The sequence below is a fragment of the Penicillium chermesinum genome, assembly GCF_028974085.1.
Source record: "Penicillium chermesinum strain IBT 19713 chromosome Unknown utg000003l:1.0-5111272.0:1.0-5115320.0, whole genome shotgun sequence".
In the NCBI taxonomy this organism is placed as follows: domain Eukaryota; kingdom Fungi; phylum Ascomycota; class Eurotiomycetes; order Eurotiales; family Aspergillaceae; genus Penicillium; species Penicillium chermesinum.
This window is the reverse complement of record NW_026695313.1, coordinates 2,972,182-2,988,575: the sequence shown is the minus strand read 5'-3', so window position 1 is coordinate 2,988,575 and position 16,394 is coordinate 2,972,182. Positions and strand designations below refer to the sequence as shown.

At 53.3% G+C, this 16,394-nt stretch overlaps 5 protein-coding genes across 5 annotated transcripts; 2 read left to right on the top strand and 3 right to left on the bottom strand.

Annotated features, from left to right (window-relative positions):
* Positions 1-337: 337 nt before the first annotated feature.
* Positions 338-2,892, bottom strand: N7468_004059 (putative LPXTG-motif cell wall anchor domain protein; the record flags this gene model as incomplete). The annotated part of the gene is made up of 3 exons (XM_058473356.1): positions 338-1,959; positions 2,070-2,229; positions 2,335-2,892. 3 exons carry the CDS (start codon positions 2,890-2,892, stop codon positions 338-340), a joined length of 2,340 nt encoding a protein of 779 aa, XP_058332359.1.
* A 2,506-nt stretch (positions 2,893-5,398) lies between these two features.
* Positions 5,399-6,381, bottom strand: N7468_004058 (uncharacterized protein; the record flags this gene model as incomplete). Its single annotated transcript, XM_058473355.1, has 3 exons — positions 5,399-5,613; positions 5,780-6,163; positions 6,273-6,381. The coding sequence occupies 3 exons, from the start codon at positions 6,379-6,381 to the stop codon at positions 5,399-5,401; spliced, it is 708 nt and encodes a 235-aa protein (XP_058332358.1).
* A 1,075-nt stretch (positions 6,382-7,456) lies between these two features.
* dspD (putative protein-tyrosine phosphatase) lies at positions 7,457-9,593 on the top strand (the record flags this gene model as incomplete). Its single annotated transcript, XM_058473354.1, has 2 exons — positions 7,457-8,174; positions 8,209-9,593. The coding sequence occupies 2 exons, from the start codon at positions 7,457-7,459 to the stop codon at positions 9,591-9,593; spliced, it is 2,103 nt and encodes a 700-aa protein (XP_058332357.1).
* Positions 9,594-10,537: 944 nt separating this feature from the next.
* Positions 10,538-11,606, top strand: N7468_004056 (putative S-adenosylmethionine-dependent methyltransferase; the record flags this gene model as incomplete). Its single annotated transcript, XM_058473353.1, has 2 exons — positions 10,538-10,596; positions 10,811-11,606. 2 exons carry the CDS (start codon positions 10,538-10,540, stop codon positions 11,604-11,606), a joined length of 855 nt encoding a protein of 284 aa, XP_058332356.1.
* A 1,879-nt stretch (positions 11,607-13,485) lies between these two features.
* Positions 13,486-14,673, bottom strand: N7468_004055 (putative nicotinamide N-methyltransferase; the record flags this gene model as incomplete). Its single annotated transcript, XM_058473352.1, has 3 exons — positions 13,486-13,826; positions 13,852-14,022; positions 14,181-14,673. 3 exons carry the CDS (start codon positions 14,671-14,673, stop codon positions 13,486-13,488), a joined length of 1,005 nt encoding a protein of 334 aa, XP_058332355.1.
* Positions 14,674-16,394: the final 1,721 nt, after the last annotated feature.

The following is a 16,394-nucleotide window of genomic DNA, read 5'->3' as shown; positions in this document are numbered from 1 at the left end:
AAGTGACACAGAATGAGTATGGGGGTAACCCGGATAATCGGAAAAAAAAAAACTCGTTCCAGCTTCCAGGGGAGTTGATAGCTGGCGGCGGACTGAAGATGCGTCATGCGGCGTAGATTCACTTGCATCGAATGCGCCATGGAGTTGGGGCCAGAAAATGCAACAAAAGGACTCCAGACTGGGATGAGTATGCGTACAGAAACAGGAACGCCGAACTAGAGCCGAAATCTCCGCAACGTAGATGCAAGGTCGCATAAGAGGATCAAAGGGGAGAAGCTGCGGGGGCACATGCATTCGTGTCGGGTCGATAAAGGTAATGATACGTTGGAAAGAAATTCTAGTCAATGCTGTCATCAAAGTTGCTGGCATCATCTTGGTTTAATGTAGAGTGACGTCTGAGACCGAATCTCCGAGTCCCCAAGCTATTGGTGCGAAGGCGGGGTTGGTGAATAGGGGTGTAGCTAGTAACCGACTTCGCAGAAGGAATACTGATACGTGTCTGGGGTTGCTCGGCCTGAGGGGAGCGAGGGCTTGCTTCGGCCCCAGGCCCCAGGGTTGCATTGGAAGGGGTGTTTGGTGATAGACCGTAGCGTCGCGATCCAGATTGAATGCTGGAGCGTGGGGTTGCTAGCGAGAACGCACCAGGAGACGCATAGCTGCGACGGAACGGCACGCCCGATTGCGAGGAAGCAGTGGGAGTGCGTGGTTGTGATGCAGGCATCTGGGAAGGATCCGGCGACTGGTATTGGGGGGATGATTGATATTGCAAGGGACGAGGGGAAATGCCCAGGCCCGGCTCTTGCTGAGCCCCCGAAATCGAATGTGAAGCCGAGTGGCCATGGGGAAGGCGCTGTCGCGGTGAGACACCCTGGCCAGGACTTGGAGTTCCCAGATCAGTCGTGGCCCTTGACAAAGACCGGGAATGCACACTCGGAGTCTCCGTCTTGTCATCATCGGCGGGCGGTGGCCTACGACTACGAAGAGAAGTAGAAATGCGGTGAAGACGGCTTGGGGGAGTGGGCAAGCTAGGCGATTGAGCAAGCTTCGATTCAGCTGGAACGCCTGTCGGCGGGTTGGCGACCGACGCCCGACGCGCCCCCAGGCGACTGGAGATGCGATTGGTGCTCTGGCTCAAGCGTCCATCGGAGACTTCTGGTTCATGGCTCCCACTGCGCTGGTAGGACGAGCCCGGTCGGAGCGTATCGTTATCTCCGTTGCTGTTTAGTGGTTGTGTGGTAGCTAGGCCCCGGCTAGAGCTAGGTCGCTTTCTTTTGAGCTCCTCGTCTGTCAAAGCCAGGCATAGCTCCGTGAGACTACGGCAAACGCTGTCAGCTTTGCGTCGAGCTTGCCGCTCGGATGAACTAAGGCCCCCGTTAACCACGGACACGGTGCCTGACGGAGCCGTATTGACGCCCAACATTGTGGACATGGCGATCGCATCTGTGATCGTCACCTCCAGTGCGGCGTACACGTCGCTACTTAAGACTGTCTTGGCTTTGGCTAATGCCGACTGCAGAAGCGGATGCACTTGATTCGATACACCCTCTGTCTCTGCTGATGGAATGCTCGCTTTGCGGTGGTGTCGGGGGGAGGTGGAAATAGCAGTCATCGTAGTCGCGGCCGTCCGCGGTCTTTCATTCACAGACATCGACATGGCTTCTTGGGATGACGGGGGTAATTTCCCCGTCAGCTCTAGTTTATGGATTCGTGACTTCAGGTCATCAAGTTCGTCCCACAGGGTCGAAGGCGCGTTAGTGGACAATGTTGATTCAGTGCCATCGGCGCGCGGTTTCTCATGCTCGTCGCGACCGCGCTCAGTAGCTTCCGAGGCGGATGGCTGGCGACTGCCTCTAATGGTAGATAAGCCCGAATGGCGGTTTAGACGTGACTCGTACAAAGATGATCGGCGTTCTTGATGGTCGCCATTCACAGTCGGGGCTCGGGGGGGAAGCATCCGGGCTGGTGCGACTCAGTCGACTCCTGGGGCCGCCAATCGACGATCGCGCGCCCGAATTTAAACTCGAGTAGCGGAGGCGGCTGGAGTCGTCAAGGGGGTGAGCAGAGGCGACAGGTGTGTGAGGGATTGAGCTGTATGGTGTCGTTGGGGAGGGTATTCTGCGCAAGCAAGGGGTCGACATTGCTGAAACGCTGATCTGGGGAAGGAGTATTCTCTGTGTCATATCGCGCGGTCGGCGATTGCAGGGTTTGCCCGGAGCCACCTAAACGCGACTGAGATCGCAGAGTTCGCCGTCAGTATCCCTCCCCATGGTCGCAGAAGGACATGGTGCCATGGTCGTCCACAACCGGAACAAGGCACTAGGTTGATCGACTCACTCGTCTGAAATCCGACCGTCCTACTGAGTCTCGACGGCGCGAGTCGCTCCTTGCAATGTTCAAAAATATATCGTCGTTTTTGGGCCGGCCGTCGTCTATGGTCGCAGCCCTACTCTCCAGTCGAGGGCCGTTCAAAGAGCGACTATGGCCACTCGGCAAGGTGCGAGTTTCGGAATAAGCCACACTCGATGGCATGGCTCTCTTAGCATCAGGACCTCGTGAATGAGGATGCGGTCGTTTCAAGGCATTGGGGGAGACCTTGGGAGCACGATTTGCGGCCGAAGGTGTTTGGGTTTGGAGGCTGGGAGAGCGCAAGCTTGGAACGGATCGTCGGGACTGGGTCAAGGACCGTCGCTGGGGGGTCAGAGAGCCCAAAGGCAGAGTCTCTGCTGTTTCACGACTGGTCGCGGTGGGGCCCGTCCGGGCCTTAAGGTCAACACTAGACCGAGTCGACCTAGTGTAAAGAAGTGACAGGCTGCCTGGAATGCTGTCGATATCGAATGTGCCTCCCCCGGCGCCCACACTGGGACCCCAAGTTACTCGCTCTTTCCCCTCCATGGCGACGGGCGCGCACGAAGGCGGGCCACCGCTTGTTCTGCGCTCTGAAATCTGCGATCTGGGGCGGGGGCTACAGTGTGATATGCATCGTGGATCACGTTGGATATGCAAGCCGTATCGCTGGGATCTTGGAACTGATTTGAACCGGAGTGATGGGAAGTCAAAACATCGAAAAGTATCAAAAGTAAAATACCGAGTTGTGATGGCAGAAAGGGCTGGGATGAGAAGAGGGCAGATGCCGCGGTGATGGTTGGGTTTTGAAGTGCGGTGACGCCTGAACACGACAGCAGTCTGCTCCTCAGATCTTCTATGAATTCTACGGAAGGTCTACGACTTGATTCCTGGGACTTTGTGGATGTCCTGCGGGATATGCATGATGTGGTTCCCTGGATGACCCCATACACAAGTACATAACTTTATCTGCAACCCCAGCAGAGCAAAAGTCGTTGCTCGTGGGCCAATCATAAGCCTGGCTTCAAATAAACCAGTCGCACCCTTGAAAATGAAGTGTTGCAAGCCTCCAAGCTCCATCTATATGGTCTCCAGCCCGCTCAAGAGACATCCATGGATATCTTATCATGGGGCAATTATTACCTGGTCATCTATGTTTACGCGTATAAGAGTAGCCTGTTACGTGCAAGTCCTCTCGGGCGGTGATGTATCTCGACATATTCCCAAGGTTGTGCCTGCCAGTCTAGCCTCCCACGGACGACATATTGAACAAGTTATTCAATTCTCGGGGTCCAAGGCCAACTCCGAGCACCGCAAGGCTGATCCACAGGGATTTGGATCCGTGTGTCCATCGTCGGTAAACAGATGAAGCTGGACCATGGAACCATGGAATCTGAGCAGCTCTGAACCACGGTCCCGCTGATACGCCCCCGCAGAAGATTACAGACTCGGCTTGATTCCTCCGAGACAGTGTATATCTTCAAGTTCAACTTGGGGCGCCTTTGGATCATTAGCGTCGGAGCTCGGACACAAGCCGCGAATTATCCACAGAAAACTTGACTCGATTTCCTCGAGACTTCTCTAGTGCTGTCCCTGACATCCGGTTCCAGAAGGGCAGAAAACAGGACTCCACAAACGAGTGCAAGTTTTTTGTTGACGGATCTTTCAAGGCGAATAGCCCGTAATGCCGAATGTACGTCAGGTCCCCTGATCTGAACCTTATTGGTAATGTCCATCACACCTGACGGCCACCTAGAGATCGTTATTGGCCGCCACTCGAAGGGACTAGAAGGGAAAATTTATGGGTCGAATGTTCTATTCAGCTAGCTGGAAGAGTCCTCGGAGCCGCCTTCTGGTAGACAGTTCCAGCCTCGCTCGGATGGCAGCTGACCTTACTCCCATTGTCTCCTTTTGAGTGGCGATGCTGAGGATCCCTGCCAGGATGGGGCTTTTTCGGCAAGTATGGAGTCTCCAGGCATCTTCAATGTGATCTGTTGTGACGGAGTTCATGTGCTGAATTTCATTTAATGACCACCCGTGCAAGGTTCTAGAGGTCTATAATTGGAAGGAAGGGCGATGGAAATAAGTGGCTGCGTGACAATGTACAGCTTCCCACTGGCATATTCCCTAAAGAATATAGATTATATAGATTGCCCCGGTAACACAATCCTTATGAAGCTGTTGAGATTGAATGGGGGTAAAGCGTCAAGTGGCGCGGTCCAGTTGGCCCCTGTAGGGGTTCGGCGCCTACCGCAGGTGTTGACTTTTGAAATGCCATGGTGAACAGGGAAACATCTAGACGCAAGGCAATTTATTGGATTAGAAATTAAAACGTCTATGAAACGGTTGGCGGGGAGCCAACAGTAACGGCTAATTGTCGCGTTGCAGGCGCTACCGGGCAAGTCCGCGTATAATGTGGCAAGAGTGAGGCGAAAGCGAGGATCCGAAACACGATTGAAACACGAGCCCACGTAAGCCACTGGCGGTCACCGCTGGTTCAGGGGCATTATTTTTAGAATGGAGAGCAGGCTCTTCTCATTGTGAAACGGGTCGAGGTCACGGAGGATCCGAAAGGGACGAACCGCAATCAACCTGTTACATCGCTATGAGACGGAACCCGATCGGGAGAATAGTCACCGGTAGTTATAGTGAGCCGTCTACTACGTCTACAAACGACGGAAGTCTACTTCCGTTCTCATTGGGCTTTGCTGCTGTGGGCTTCCTCTCCGCACTTGGTTTGGAACCTTGACAGGGGAGCATGGGCCAGCAAGCATGGACGAGCTTACAAGGCTCAGCCTCCCCAGCCAAGGCCATGCCTAGAAAGGTTGCAGTTGTAGCAAGAGGTCGTCATGTCAAACCGAGAAAAAAAAAATAGTTCAAGAAAGGAAAAAAAAAACAGAAGGGATGCAAAGGCACCGCCCTTTCCTCGGCCCAGGGCATGGATCGTGCCTTGGAACAGAGCAAGATTTCATGGCTTTTGGCCGAGTCCACGTGGAGGTCGATCCAGCTGAAGAAAACGTTAGCCTGTGAGTTCTCTACCGCAATTCTTTTGCTTCTAGGGCGAAGGTAAAAATGCGATGTGCAGGCCAGCTTCCATTGAGGGCGACTGCAGTGGATAGGAGTCACGTACGTTGGAATTCAAATCGAACGGGATATGCGCCTTAAGCCAGATCGGAGAGTCGATCGACCCTAAAGCAGCAAGAATCGTCCCATGGTGAGCACTTGCGATAGGCTGTGCGGGCAACTCCACCCAGGAGGCACTAGCGCCAGCTAGTTGCGGTTTGGCGTGTTTCAGAATGACTCCAGATCCATTGCCCCTCTTTCCGTCCCCGGAGTTTCATGTTTTCAGGAAAACACCCATCTCAGCAATAAGTCGAGACGATCGAGAGGGACAAATTCCCGAAGGAGGGGAAGGGTGAAGGTGTTTGGAACTCACGGGGGAAGCTTTTGGGGTTATGAAGGGCAAGCATTGACATGTCACTGCCCATCCAGAGAACAGGGAACCGTGCACCAGGGACGGGATTGGTCCGAATTTGGAATTGGGGAGCACGGTCCAGAGAAGAGTACGGGGTGTACCCAGACTCCACTGCGTCCTTCTGTACACGATGTACTGGACTGCTGTCGTGAACATCTAGTAAAAGGGCAGGGGTGTCACGACATGGAGTATCCTCGACCCACTGGATCCGGAAGGAATCACGCCCAATAGGACGCCCCGTTTCTCCCAAAGACAGAGACAAGAGCGAGGAGAGAACATCTTCCTTTTGCTCAGCTGTGCCTGTGTCAGTGGGACTGCGATCGGTGGACCCGGGTTTTGCGGTTTCTACAAGAGTTTGGTTCAGCAACCAAGTGGACCAACAGAACCAACAGAGCCGGATCTGGGTGAATGAGTATGAAAGAGGGAAGGCTAGATTAATACTCCGTATCCGTACTGCGTACAGGGTCTACAGGGCCTGAGGAGAGCTCGGACGAGTGTGGGATTGCGTAGCTTGTGTACGAGGGTCCTGGAGCCCTAAGCTCTCTAGTCTTTGAAGGGTTCATGTGAAAGACAAGAGGCCATGCTCAGACTCGTCCAGACCCTGGGACTTTTCAAATCACCTGTGCCGACAGCACAAGTAGCCTCTCATCTGCGAGGGTTTGGCGCCGAGCCAGGCAGAGTAGCCACAGTGGCCAACAGCAGCAGCAGGTAGCAAGCAGCTAGCCAGGAAGAAGAACGTCGGCGGCTAAATTTAGAGGCTACAAGTGATTGGCAGGCGGTTTACGAAAAACGGGACCTACGCTCCACTGCAGCCCGTCCAACTTGCTCCATTTCCCGGCTTAAACCCAAATGGAAAGTCCCAAGCCTTTTAATTTGCCCTTTTTTTTTTGTGCTTGCGCTTTTCATTTCCATTTTTACCCGGTGGACCGGCCATCTCTAACATGTATCAAGTACAATTCAAATCTAAATAAAAACACCAGGGTCCATTTCCTTCTCCCGGCCATTTACTTCGTCGTCTTGACTTCATCCTTCCCTCCCCCCCTTTGCCCCTCCCACCTCCTTCGACCTCGACCACTCTTCCTCTCCTTCTCCTTCGATCCGTTCCCCGGAGGAACGACTTTGGCCCCGATTCCTTCTCCTTCCCCCCCCGCCTTGCTCTTCTTTTCTTCCGACGTGCATACTTGACTTCATATTATATTCGATTTCTGTCACTCCTTCAAATCCATCCTTTCAATCGATTTCCGACCTTGAGACTTTTAGGTTTCCCACTGTCACTTCCAGATATCGTGGTGGCAATATACTTCTAAAAACGATTAGCGACATTTGACTATCTGGGATCTTCGGGCCTGTGATTTGGTATGTGAGGCCTGGTCGCACTCCTGTAATTCGAGATCCCAACTTTGTACCTGCGTCACTGCTTCGTTGCATCATTGCATGGCGATCATTGAATCCAACCCTTGCAGACCCGCCACTTGAGACCGAGCTAACCTCAGTTCTGGGAGAAAAGAAATTACATACCCCGGTAGTAACAGGGCCTCGCAATCCGAATGAGTCTCTAGTCCCCGTGGATACGTGCACCTGCGACGTCCGGTGGGTTGGAAGAACATACGCCTTTTTTTCCCGCTTCATTTCCAAGCCATGCCGGTTCAAACAAGCCCACCGTCCTTCCCGGACTCGTTCCCCTCATTTATGTCCGTATACGGTGGTCTACAACGCTACGAGGATAGCTCCGTCTCCCAGCCACAGGGCCACCGCCGTCTCCTCCCTTCGCCCCACCGCGAGAGCGTTTCGTCCACGGCTTCTGCTTCTACGGAATCTTCCCCCACCACGACTATCTCCCCCTTCGATTCGCCCGGGGGAGGGGACGTCTCCCCCAGTTCCTCGCCAGAGTCACCCTCTGCTATGCCCCTGTCATATCCCAAGTTCTCCTCCCCTGCTCGCGCGATTGATGTTGCGTCGCGACCCATCATGCCGTCCGACAGCTCCAGGCTGCTGCCCGCCCCCAGCAACGCGCGACCAGATTCCCCCAACCACCGGTCGCGCAACCTAAAGAATCTCTCATCGCGCATGCCGCCTCCCTCATCGAACCGACCAACTATCACCACGGCCTCTTTTGTTGAGACCGGCTCAGGCTCCCACCTCTCGGCCCCGCCATCGCCCATCCAGATTCCTCCCAAGACCTCCCGTCGACGCCCTGCGAACCTGACTATCCAGACCCCAGGCTTTGACAAGAGTTTCACGAAGGGTGGATCAGACCTGGCACCACCGACTCCTATGGGGCGACAAACTCTTCGACACTCCGAATCGTCACCTTCCCTTGCTTCCCTCTCATCCCCGGCATTCGCTCCCCCGGGCGGTATGATGCTACCCCGGCCAACCACATCGCATAGCGGGCCACCGCGGCGCCCAAGTGGATTGTCAGATGCTCCCCCCTCTACCTACAATCCCCGATAGCGCATCCTTTGCCCAGCGTGGTCTGCATGGACTCCAGGAAGAGGATGATCACATCGACTCTCGCGAGTCCTCGAAAGAGAAGGAAAGAAGCTATCCGGATGGGCCCATCCAGATCTATGACTCCGGCGTTTGGCTGTACCTGGAGCCCACTGCAGAAGAAGCAGCAGAGTTCGATGTGATAGTCAATGTTGCCAAGGAAGTCCAGAATCCGTTTGATGCTCCCGATAGCCGCCTGAGCGATAGCGTCATGAGGGCTTGGCGAAATGCAGCCGAGGCGTCTAAGCGATTTTCCACCATGTCCAACAGCGAGCCTGCCACCGGTGCGTCGGATTTCTCGTTCAAATCCGCCTTTGAGTTCCAACCCTTGAAGCAAGATGATTCTGGGTCTGGTTCAGCGACTCCAACCAGCCCTACTGCGAAGCCTCCCTCGGTCCCAGAGTACATTCACGTTGACTGGGACCATAACTCCGAAATTTTAGATGATCTGCTTCCTTTTTGCGAAATAATTGATGAACGCATCTCTCAGGGCAAAAAAGTTCTCATCCATTGCCAGCTGGGCGCCAGCCGATCTGCATCATTGGTTATTGCTTACGGATTGTACAAAAACCGCCGCATGGATTTCAACTCCATGTATGAGCAGGTAAAGGCACGAAGCCAGTGGGTCGGGCCTAACATGAGCCTGATCTACCAACTTACTGATTTCCGGGGTCGCTTGATGCGGGGATCTCCCTCAAGACCTGCCCCGGAAGAGTGGTTCACTCAGCGTGGACGACGCAGCTCCGAGCCTCAGGCTACTCGCGCAGAGCGAGTAGCGGCGGCACAGGCCGCTGCTGCGAAAGAAGACACCTACCAAACCCCTTTCCGTGGCCTGGCACAGGCCCCCATCCCGATGGGCAATCTCACAGTCCCTTCATCACACCCATCCCGCCCAAAAACCAGCGACAATGGAAACCGGTCACCAAAACGCAGCTTATCGCCCCGCCCATTACCTTTCCGACAAAAGTTTCAAACCCTGGAGCCAGCACCGGGACAGGGACGCCCACGTGGACTTGCCCGAGTGAGCAGCTGCGAGCCATTATTACAGTCCCATGTTTTTATGCGAGACGGGCCTGATCTTGGCGCGGGACTCTTCTCTCCAAGGACCTCTGGTTTCTTGGCGCCCCATGCACCTATACTTCCGCCCTCACGAAGGGCCAGCGATGCAGTGTCTGAAGCCCCGAGTGCGGTGGAATACGCTGCCGAAACGGCTGATCCTCGATCTCCACCGCCTCCGTCAGGGAGTGATCGCCTCATTATGAGGAATATCGATGAATTCCTGTAACACTATGCCCCTCTCGCAACCGAGGGGGCCTGCCACGATCCCATGACCACCCCTTGCACGTCTTATTGATTCTCGATTTCCGAATCATACTTCCTTTCACCCAATAGGCTTTACTCTTCTGGCCATTTCCAACCACTTCGTTCCCCGGTCCCATACCCCTTCTGGACTGGGTTGATGATTCTATGACCAAAGCGGGCTTTGCTGTCGCTCATCGCCTTTTTTTTTTTATTTGCATACTATTCTCTTCTCGATCTTTGCCAAAGGCCACCCACACATACCCAGGAAATGCTTATTTCGCATGATTTGGGCTGTCTCCATCACTTACCTCATTGTTTTCTTAAACCATCACCTTCGGCGTCAGCGCAAAATGTGTCTTCGACTTCAAATAGGGTCCCCCGAAAGACTACTTTTATCTTTCTTGAGCCCAGTAACTGTAATACTATTGCTGAGGACGACTGGAATGCAATTTTACTGCATTGTTAACCACTTCCAAACAACCTTCGCTGGTCTCATTCTTTTATTTTCGTTCCTTACCACACCTTGTCCAAATGACAAGTCCTCTTTCTGCCCCCGGGTCTTGTTCTGGGTCTTGTGCTGGTGCCTTTTCTTTGTTCCCTCTTTTTTCTTTTTTCTTTGCTTTTTTTTTTTTTTTTTGACCTCGGTCCGTCTGTTCAGGGCCGGGTCGGTTTTCTGGATGGAAGGAAAGCGATGATAAATACCCCTTACGCGCAGTCTCAATAGAACAGACAGCTCCAGGCTCTCTGGAATAATTTCTCAATCGTAAACCTGTACCATGTAGGAATTGGATCGGTAGCCGGTCAATGCCACGGTCCTTATTGTGCCTTGATAATTGGTGTAGATTGATAACATCGCCCGATAAGGATTTCCCCCGCAACACAGCAAATTTTCTTGCGCAAAGCAGCATCATCAATTCAATTCATACAATGGCCGAGGACAGTCACCCCACTTACCTCTCGCCCAGCGAGCTGGGCACAAAGGATTAGTGAGTGTTACCGACCCATTCCATTGCCTCTCCAGGCTGTGTCCAGCATTCATCACCAAACCCACCATGCCCTATGACCCCTCCACGGAGTCAACAGGCGCAATCGCGACTCCCACCCAAAATGGTATCCGTACATACTCTGAGATTAGACAGTCATTTTCATGTAGAAGGCCATACTAGTATCAACCGCCGAGCTAACTTGTTCCATTTCTAGCTGGGAAACATACTACGCACGCACGCTCGCGCACATCGCTAAAACACAAGACGAGACCACCTCCCCCGCCGACGAAGGCAAAGAAGACTCCGACATCAACGAGGAAGATGACCCCGGAACATCATGGTTCTCAGAACACAACGCCCCAGAGAAAGTCCTCCGGTTCCTAAAAGCACGAACCTTCCCCCTCTCACCACGCAACACACTCCGACAACAAGAACGCAGGTCCACCACTCCCAACACCCAGCCTAGCATTCTGGACCTCGGCACCGGAAACGGGAGTATGCTTGCGCTCATGAGAAAGAAAGGAGGGTTCACCGGTCCAATGGTCGGGGTGGACTATTCAGCGCAAAGCATCGAGTTAGCACGCGGATTACAGAAAACTCGCGGCCATTCCGCGTACCATACGGAATCTGAAGACGAAGAGGATGAGCAGGAAGACGGCGAAGAGGAGAAGGGCTATGTGGACGCTGAGAAAGAAGCCGATCAAGAGGTTGTGGAGGTATCCGTGGGGGCTCATGGTGCTGCGCCAATCCGGTTCGAAGAATGGGATATTTTGGGCTCGAAGGCGATGCTTTCGCCGTCGGGGATGGCGGTGCAGGTTCCTGAAGGAGAAGAAAGGTTACCTTGGTTTCCGTACGAGGAAGGCGGGTTTGATATTGTCTTGGATAAGGGGACTTTCGACGCGATCTCGTTGGCGAGCGACGCGAAGGAGACGAGGGTTTGTGAGCGTTATCCCGATATCGTGAGGCGGTTGATCAAAGCTGGGGGGGTTCTTGGTTGTTACGAGCTGTAACTGGACGGAGGATGAGCTGGTGAAATGGTTTGCTGGTCCGGCGAGTACGAGTAGTCCAGACCGATTGGTGGTCTGGGGACGCGTTGAGTATCCCACCTTTCGCTTTGGGGGGCAGGTAGGACAAGGAGTGTGTACGGTGTGTTTCCAGAGGGTGGTGGAGTTTTTATAGAAGGCAGGAGCGGAATATGAAGAGCCGTGTTCATAGAGAAGACATGGCCAAGTCATACTAGAAGTCATATCCAGAACACCTGCCATTGAAACCATTGGTTGCGGTCGCCGCTACTTGATGAACGAATCTATAGAATTCCAAAAGACACGAGCAAATATTCGAGATCTTGCTCCCCTTTCAAGCTCTTCCTGAACCCGAGGAGCACTGGCAAGAAAGTTCATGAATGTCAATGTTTCAGAGTCTGCCCTGCTGGAGATATGGGAAGTATGGCGGCCTGACTTAAGCTATGCTCGAAACGCCTCGTGGTAGCATGTCGCAAGGTCCTTTGTCGTTCTCTTTTATGTCCGAAAACCTTTCCATGCCCTTGCTCTGTCTGGACTTTTATCTAGCTCCTAGATGAATGAGCCATTTAGATCGATGATTAACTGCGCATACCCCCCCCCCGCCAACAATCCAGATGGAGGTTTTACCTTCAGCGCCTTCGATACTACCCTCACGGTGGTACATTCCACGGAATGTCAGTTCATCCAGGATCCCATCTGTCTGGTAATTGAGCCTACTATAGACTGGGATTCAGATAACGAATCACTTAATTTGCCCACCGATGGCTGCTTTGGTTGCCCCAGGCCGGATTAGATTATATCCCTACTAGTGACAGAGTTGTCTGATGCATTTACATGAAACTGAGCGGCCCTTTGGTTACGAAGTGGTTTGCCTTGCCTCAGAATGGCTGCCAGTCAAGCATTGACACAAGAACCTCTGATCATCCGCCTTGCGACCATTTCAACAGTTAAGACCCGTTCGTCCTGCTGAGGGATCCATGCTGCATAACTCATAGCTGTATATTAAGTGCAAGCGGATCAGGACTTGAGATTGGCCCCTGTTGAATCGTCATTCGAGTGCATCGATTTCTTCTTCTGCATACTCTGCCACTTCACCACCAGGCCTTCCCATTTGGACTTCTTATCTCCTCCTCTCGAGTGCCGCAGGATCCAACAGAGCTTATCTAACGGTCCATGGCAGCCCGCAGCTAAAGCGCAGAGCTTTTTCTCACTCTCAGTCCATGGAGCGATGTCAGGGTCCAAATGCTATGTGACAGCTGGCAGATCTTCAGCCAATATGCTAAGGCGTGTATTTTCTGGGGTCATACCATCGCCAGTAGACAACACCAGGTTATACAAAAAACCAAAAAACGATGACGCCTGAATGTCCCGGCTAGACCGGTCGCTGTCAGGGAGTCCATGCTGGAGTCTAAGATGCTGCGAGCCACACGGAGAATGGTGAGTCGAAGAACTCGAGGCCACGAAGTGTCAAATGCCAGTGTCGTAGCAAAGTATGCATCTATCTTGTTCTCCCTTTTCGTCTTTGGGAGCCCTCACTGGCAGACTTGTTGCAAGAGCGCCGTCATGAAGATTGTAGCCACGGGAGATGAGCGATGCAGAGTGACGGGGCCTCACTTCTTGCTCCAACTGTCATTTTCGATGCGCCCCTTTCGTTCTCTCTGGTCTAGTCTATATACTAATATCAGATCTCATTGCTGCAAGGGCGCACCTGAACATCTCGATAGGTTTATATCGAGCTCAAGGGTGAACTCTTGTACATAGTAGTGATGAACTCATCCGAGTCGTTGTGCTTCGTTTTCCTTTCCACGAATGACGTTTAGGGCGTAGTACCGCCCCCCCTCTAATGCTGTATGGCCTTTCAAGAGCCCTATTCTCCTTTCCGCTTCAAAACTGAAATTACACACCAGCGTTTGCGATTTTCAGGGCCCTCGCCTTCACGATGAGGCATCCAAGCCCTTCTGACCTCTTGATCGTCCTCCGTCCGCGAGACCAGATCTCGTTCGAAGATGAGCTCAATTTCGAAGCCATTCGCCAGCGCGATCTCGAAAAATCCCGCGACAATAGGGCGCCCTGTGTGGAACCCGACCACGACCCATACTTTCCCGCCTGGGGCGAGGAACCATTGCATTGTGCGGGCAAGATTTTCGTGCTGCGAGCGCATCCAGAAGCAGTCCGCGGCTACTATACGGGTGAAAGCACCCTTATTCTCTAGCGCAAATTTGTCATCTAGAACCCCCCCATTCGTGAGGCTCAATTGTCACATTGGTCGATGAGGATCGGTTGCGTAGGTTATGTTCCATGTTAAATTGGATTGCGCCGGCCAGGGCGGGCGAGGATGGATGGTCAGTGGCCGTAACCCTCGAGGCATTTCCCAAGGCACAGATGAGAGACGGAAGAGCGGCGCCTGAAGAAAGATGGGTATTGAATTAATACGAGCTCGGAAGGATCGCTGTATCTGAAGGCGTGGGTTGTTCGACCCATCGGCCATTGTGATCTTTGACCACACCAGGATGCAGGCTGGGATGGGAAGAAAAATAATATAAGCAGAAGAGGAACACTCACCAGCACCAAGCTCCAGTACAGTCTCGCCCTCCACATTCCAGATCCCACGGGCCTCCTTCTTCGCGTCTGAAGCGGACGCCACCTCGGATGCGGGGAAGTCAGCATCCTCCACACCCTCCGCAACGACCATAGCAGCACTCCACAAAAAATGCGCAAACAAGCGGCGCCCCTCCTCCACTTGGTTGACTTCGCCGTCCTTCTTTTCTAGCCCCGCAGCAATCTCCTCCGAGTGCTTGTCGCTCTGGGCCGGGTACGAGGGGACCATGATCTCGAGATCGCCATAGCGCGGAGAGGCATAGGCAAGATGCTGCCCGGGATCGCCATGGAAAGCCGGGGCATCGTCGGGAAAAAGATATGGCAAAAACGCACTGAAGAGGTCTTCGGGGTCTTCTTCGCCGTCAGGGTCTGTGTCCTCCTGGAAATCGGGTGCGGGAGCAGCTTCTATAGGCGTGGGATTGCGGCGGGGCAGAGGCCGCAGGCGGGCATGAAGCATGGTGTTCGGGGCAGTGTGCGTACTTGTGGGGGTGTTTTGGGCCTATACAAGAAGTTGCTTGGCAAGTTGCTGGCTATACTGGCCCTCCAGTCTTGAATCTCTCTTTCTATAGATCGAGCTGGGACCCCATTGGCCGTGACGAGAAAATCCATGTTGATTTTCTGATTTTCTGATTTCTTATCGGGCGGTTTGCAGTGTTTGCAGGCTGTGGGGAGATTGAAACATCGGACGATTCACGTTCTGCCTGGAGTTCTGAGATCGGCCTTTTATTACTTCTTCTGGAACCGGATGTTCTTCCATATTTGCTGTGATAAAAATAAATTTTATAGCATGAGGCTTTCTTGTACAATTCCCTTTCTTTCTTTCCTTCTTTCTTCTTTTTCTCTTTTTTTTTCCCCCAGGTCTGGGTTGAAGTGGATCAGCGCCAGCCACACCAGCCACGCCAGCAAACCAGCCTAATGCTACGAACCGAGACCAGTAAGCAAGTACCTGCTCTAGGGCGAGAGCAGTGCATGGCATCAGCCGCAGGGAACTTAGGGAGGAAGCTGGTTTCTCCAGGCATACCACCGGCCCGTGGAATGTGCCAGAAAGGAATGAGGTGTTTCCAAGTTACGGAATTGAAGGGCTGCAACCTCCGTGCGACTCCGGTAGTTCACCAAAATAATTCAGCTCCTCAGCCCCGAGCTCCTGCAGTTGCTAGACCATCGGAGTAAGGATCCTCAGCGGTGGCCTTAGTGCGCGGACGAGCGCGACCAGAGGAGATCTGATCGTCGGCATGTGGCCAGTGCCTCGAGGGGCAGAAACAAAAGGGAAACGACGCAGCGCCCTGTGATCAGACGTATGGGGGTCCTTTAATTATTGAGGAAATGAATTAATCATTGGTAACACGAATGATTTCCGATAAAGCGGGTTTCGTAGAGATAAGGTTGGGCGGATACTGATCAATTGACCTGATGGTGAAGAAGATACGGGTAAAGCACATTGGCCGGATTCCACGAGCTTCTGTGCCAATTGGCAGGATGAAGACAGACATGAGGGGTGGTGCAACTCGGACTACTCCATAGTGAAGAAGTACTAGTAGTACTTAGGTGGTACCTGGCATAGAAATCACATCATCCAGGCGCTGGCTACTCCTCCCAACAACCCTGTCCTGCGTATTTGAGTATCCTGAATACTCCGTACTGGGGGACCCTGACCTGGCCACCTGAGCCAATGCCGTGACTTCTCCTATCAGGTGCTCAAGGGCCGTGGCGTTAGCGGGCTGGATCGGGCCTCAGACTAAAATGTTAGTGATTTGGCGGGAGAAAGAGGCCACCTGAACGCGGAGTTACTTAACAGCCCCCCCGACCCACCAACTTCCACTGCCCCAATCACCCTAATCAACCCAATCAACCCAATCCAAGGCAATTGTGCCCGGTTTCTCCTCCAGTGACATCATTCGCCCCACAGCCACCACGTCCCAGACCGGTCGATGTGCTGCAGGTGATCGGATTACCTGATTCTCTACCCGGTATGTCCTTCAACACCTGATACGCTGAAGCCGCCCTGGGAAAGGTACCTGTGCGCGACCCGTTGCGCGTACTTGTCTCGTCAGGAAACCATTTCCTCCCCTGGTTCCTTGTGGTAGCGGATGATCGGCAGGCAACGGAGATATTCGTGCTCGGCATCAACGGGCCTGCTATGGCAGATATCAAAAGAATGGGAAAGGGAAATTGGAATTG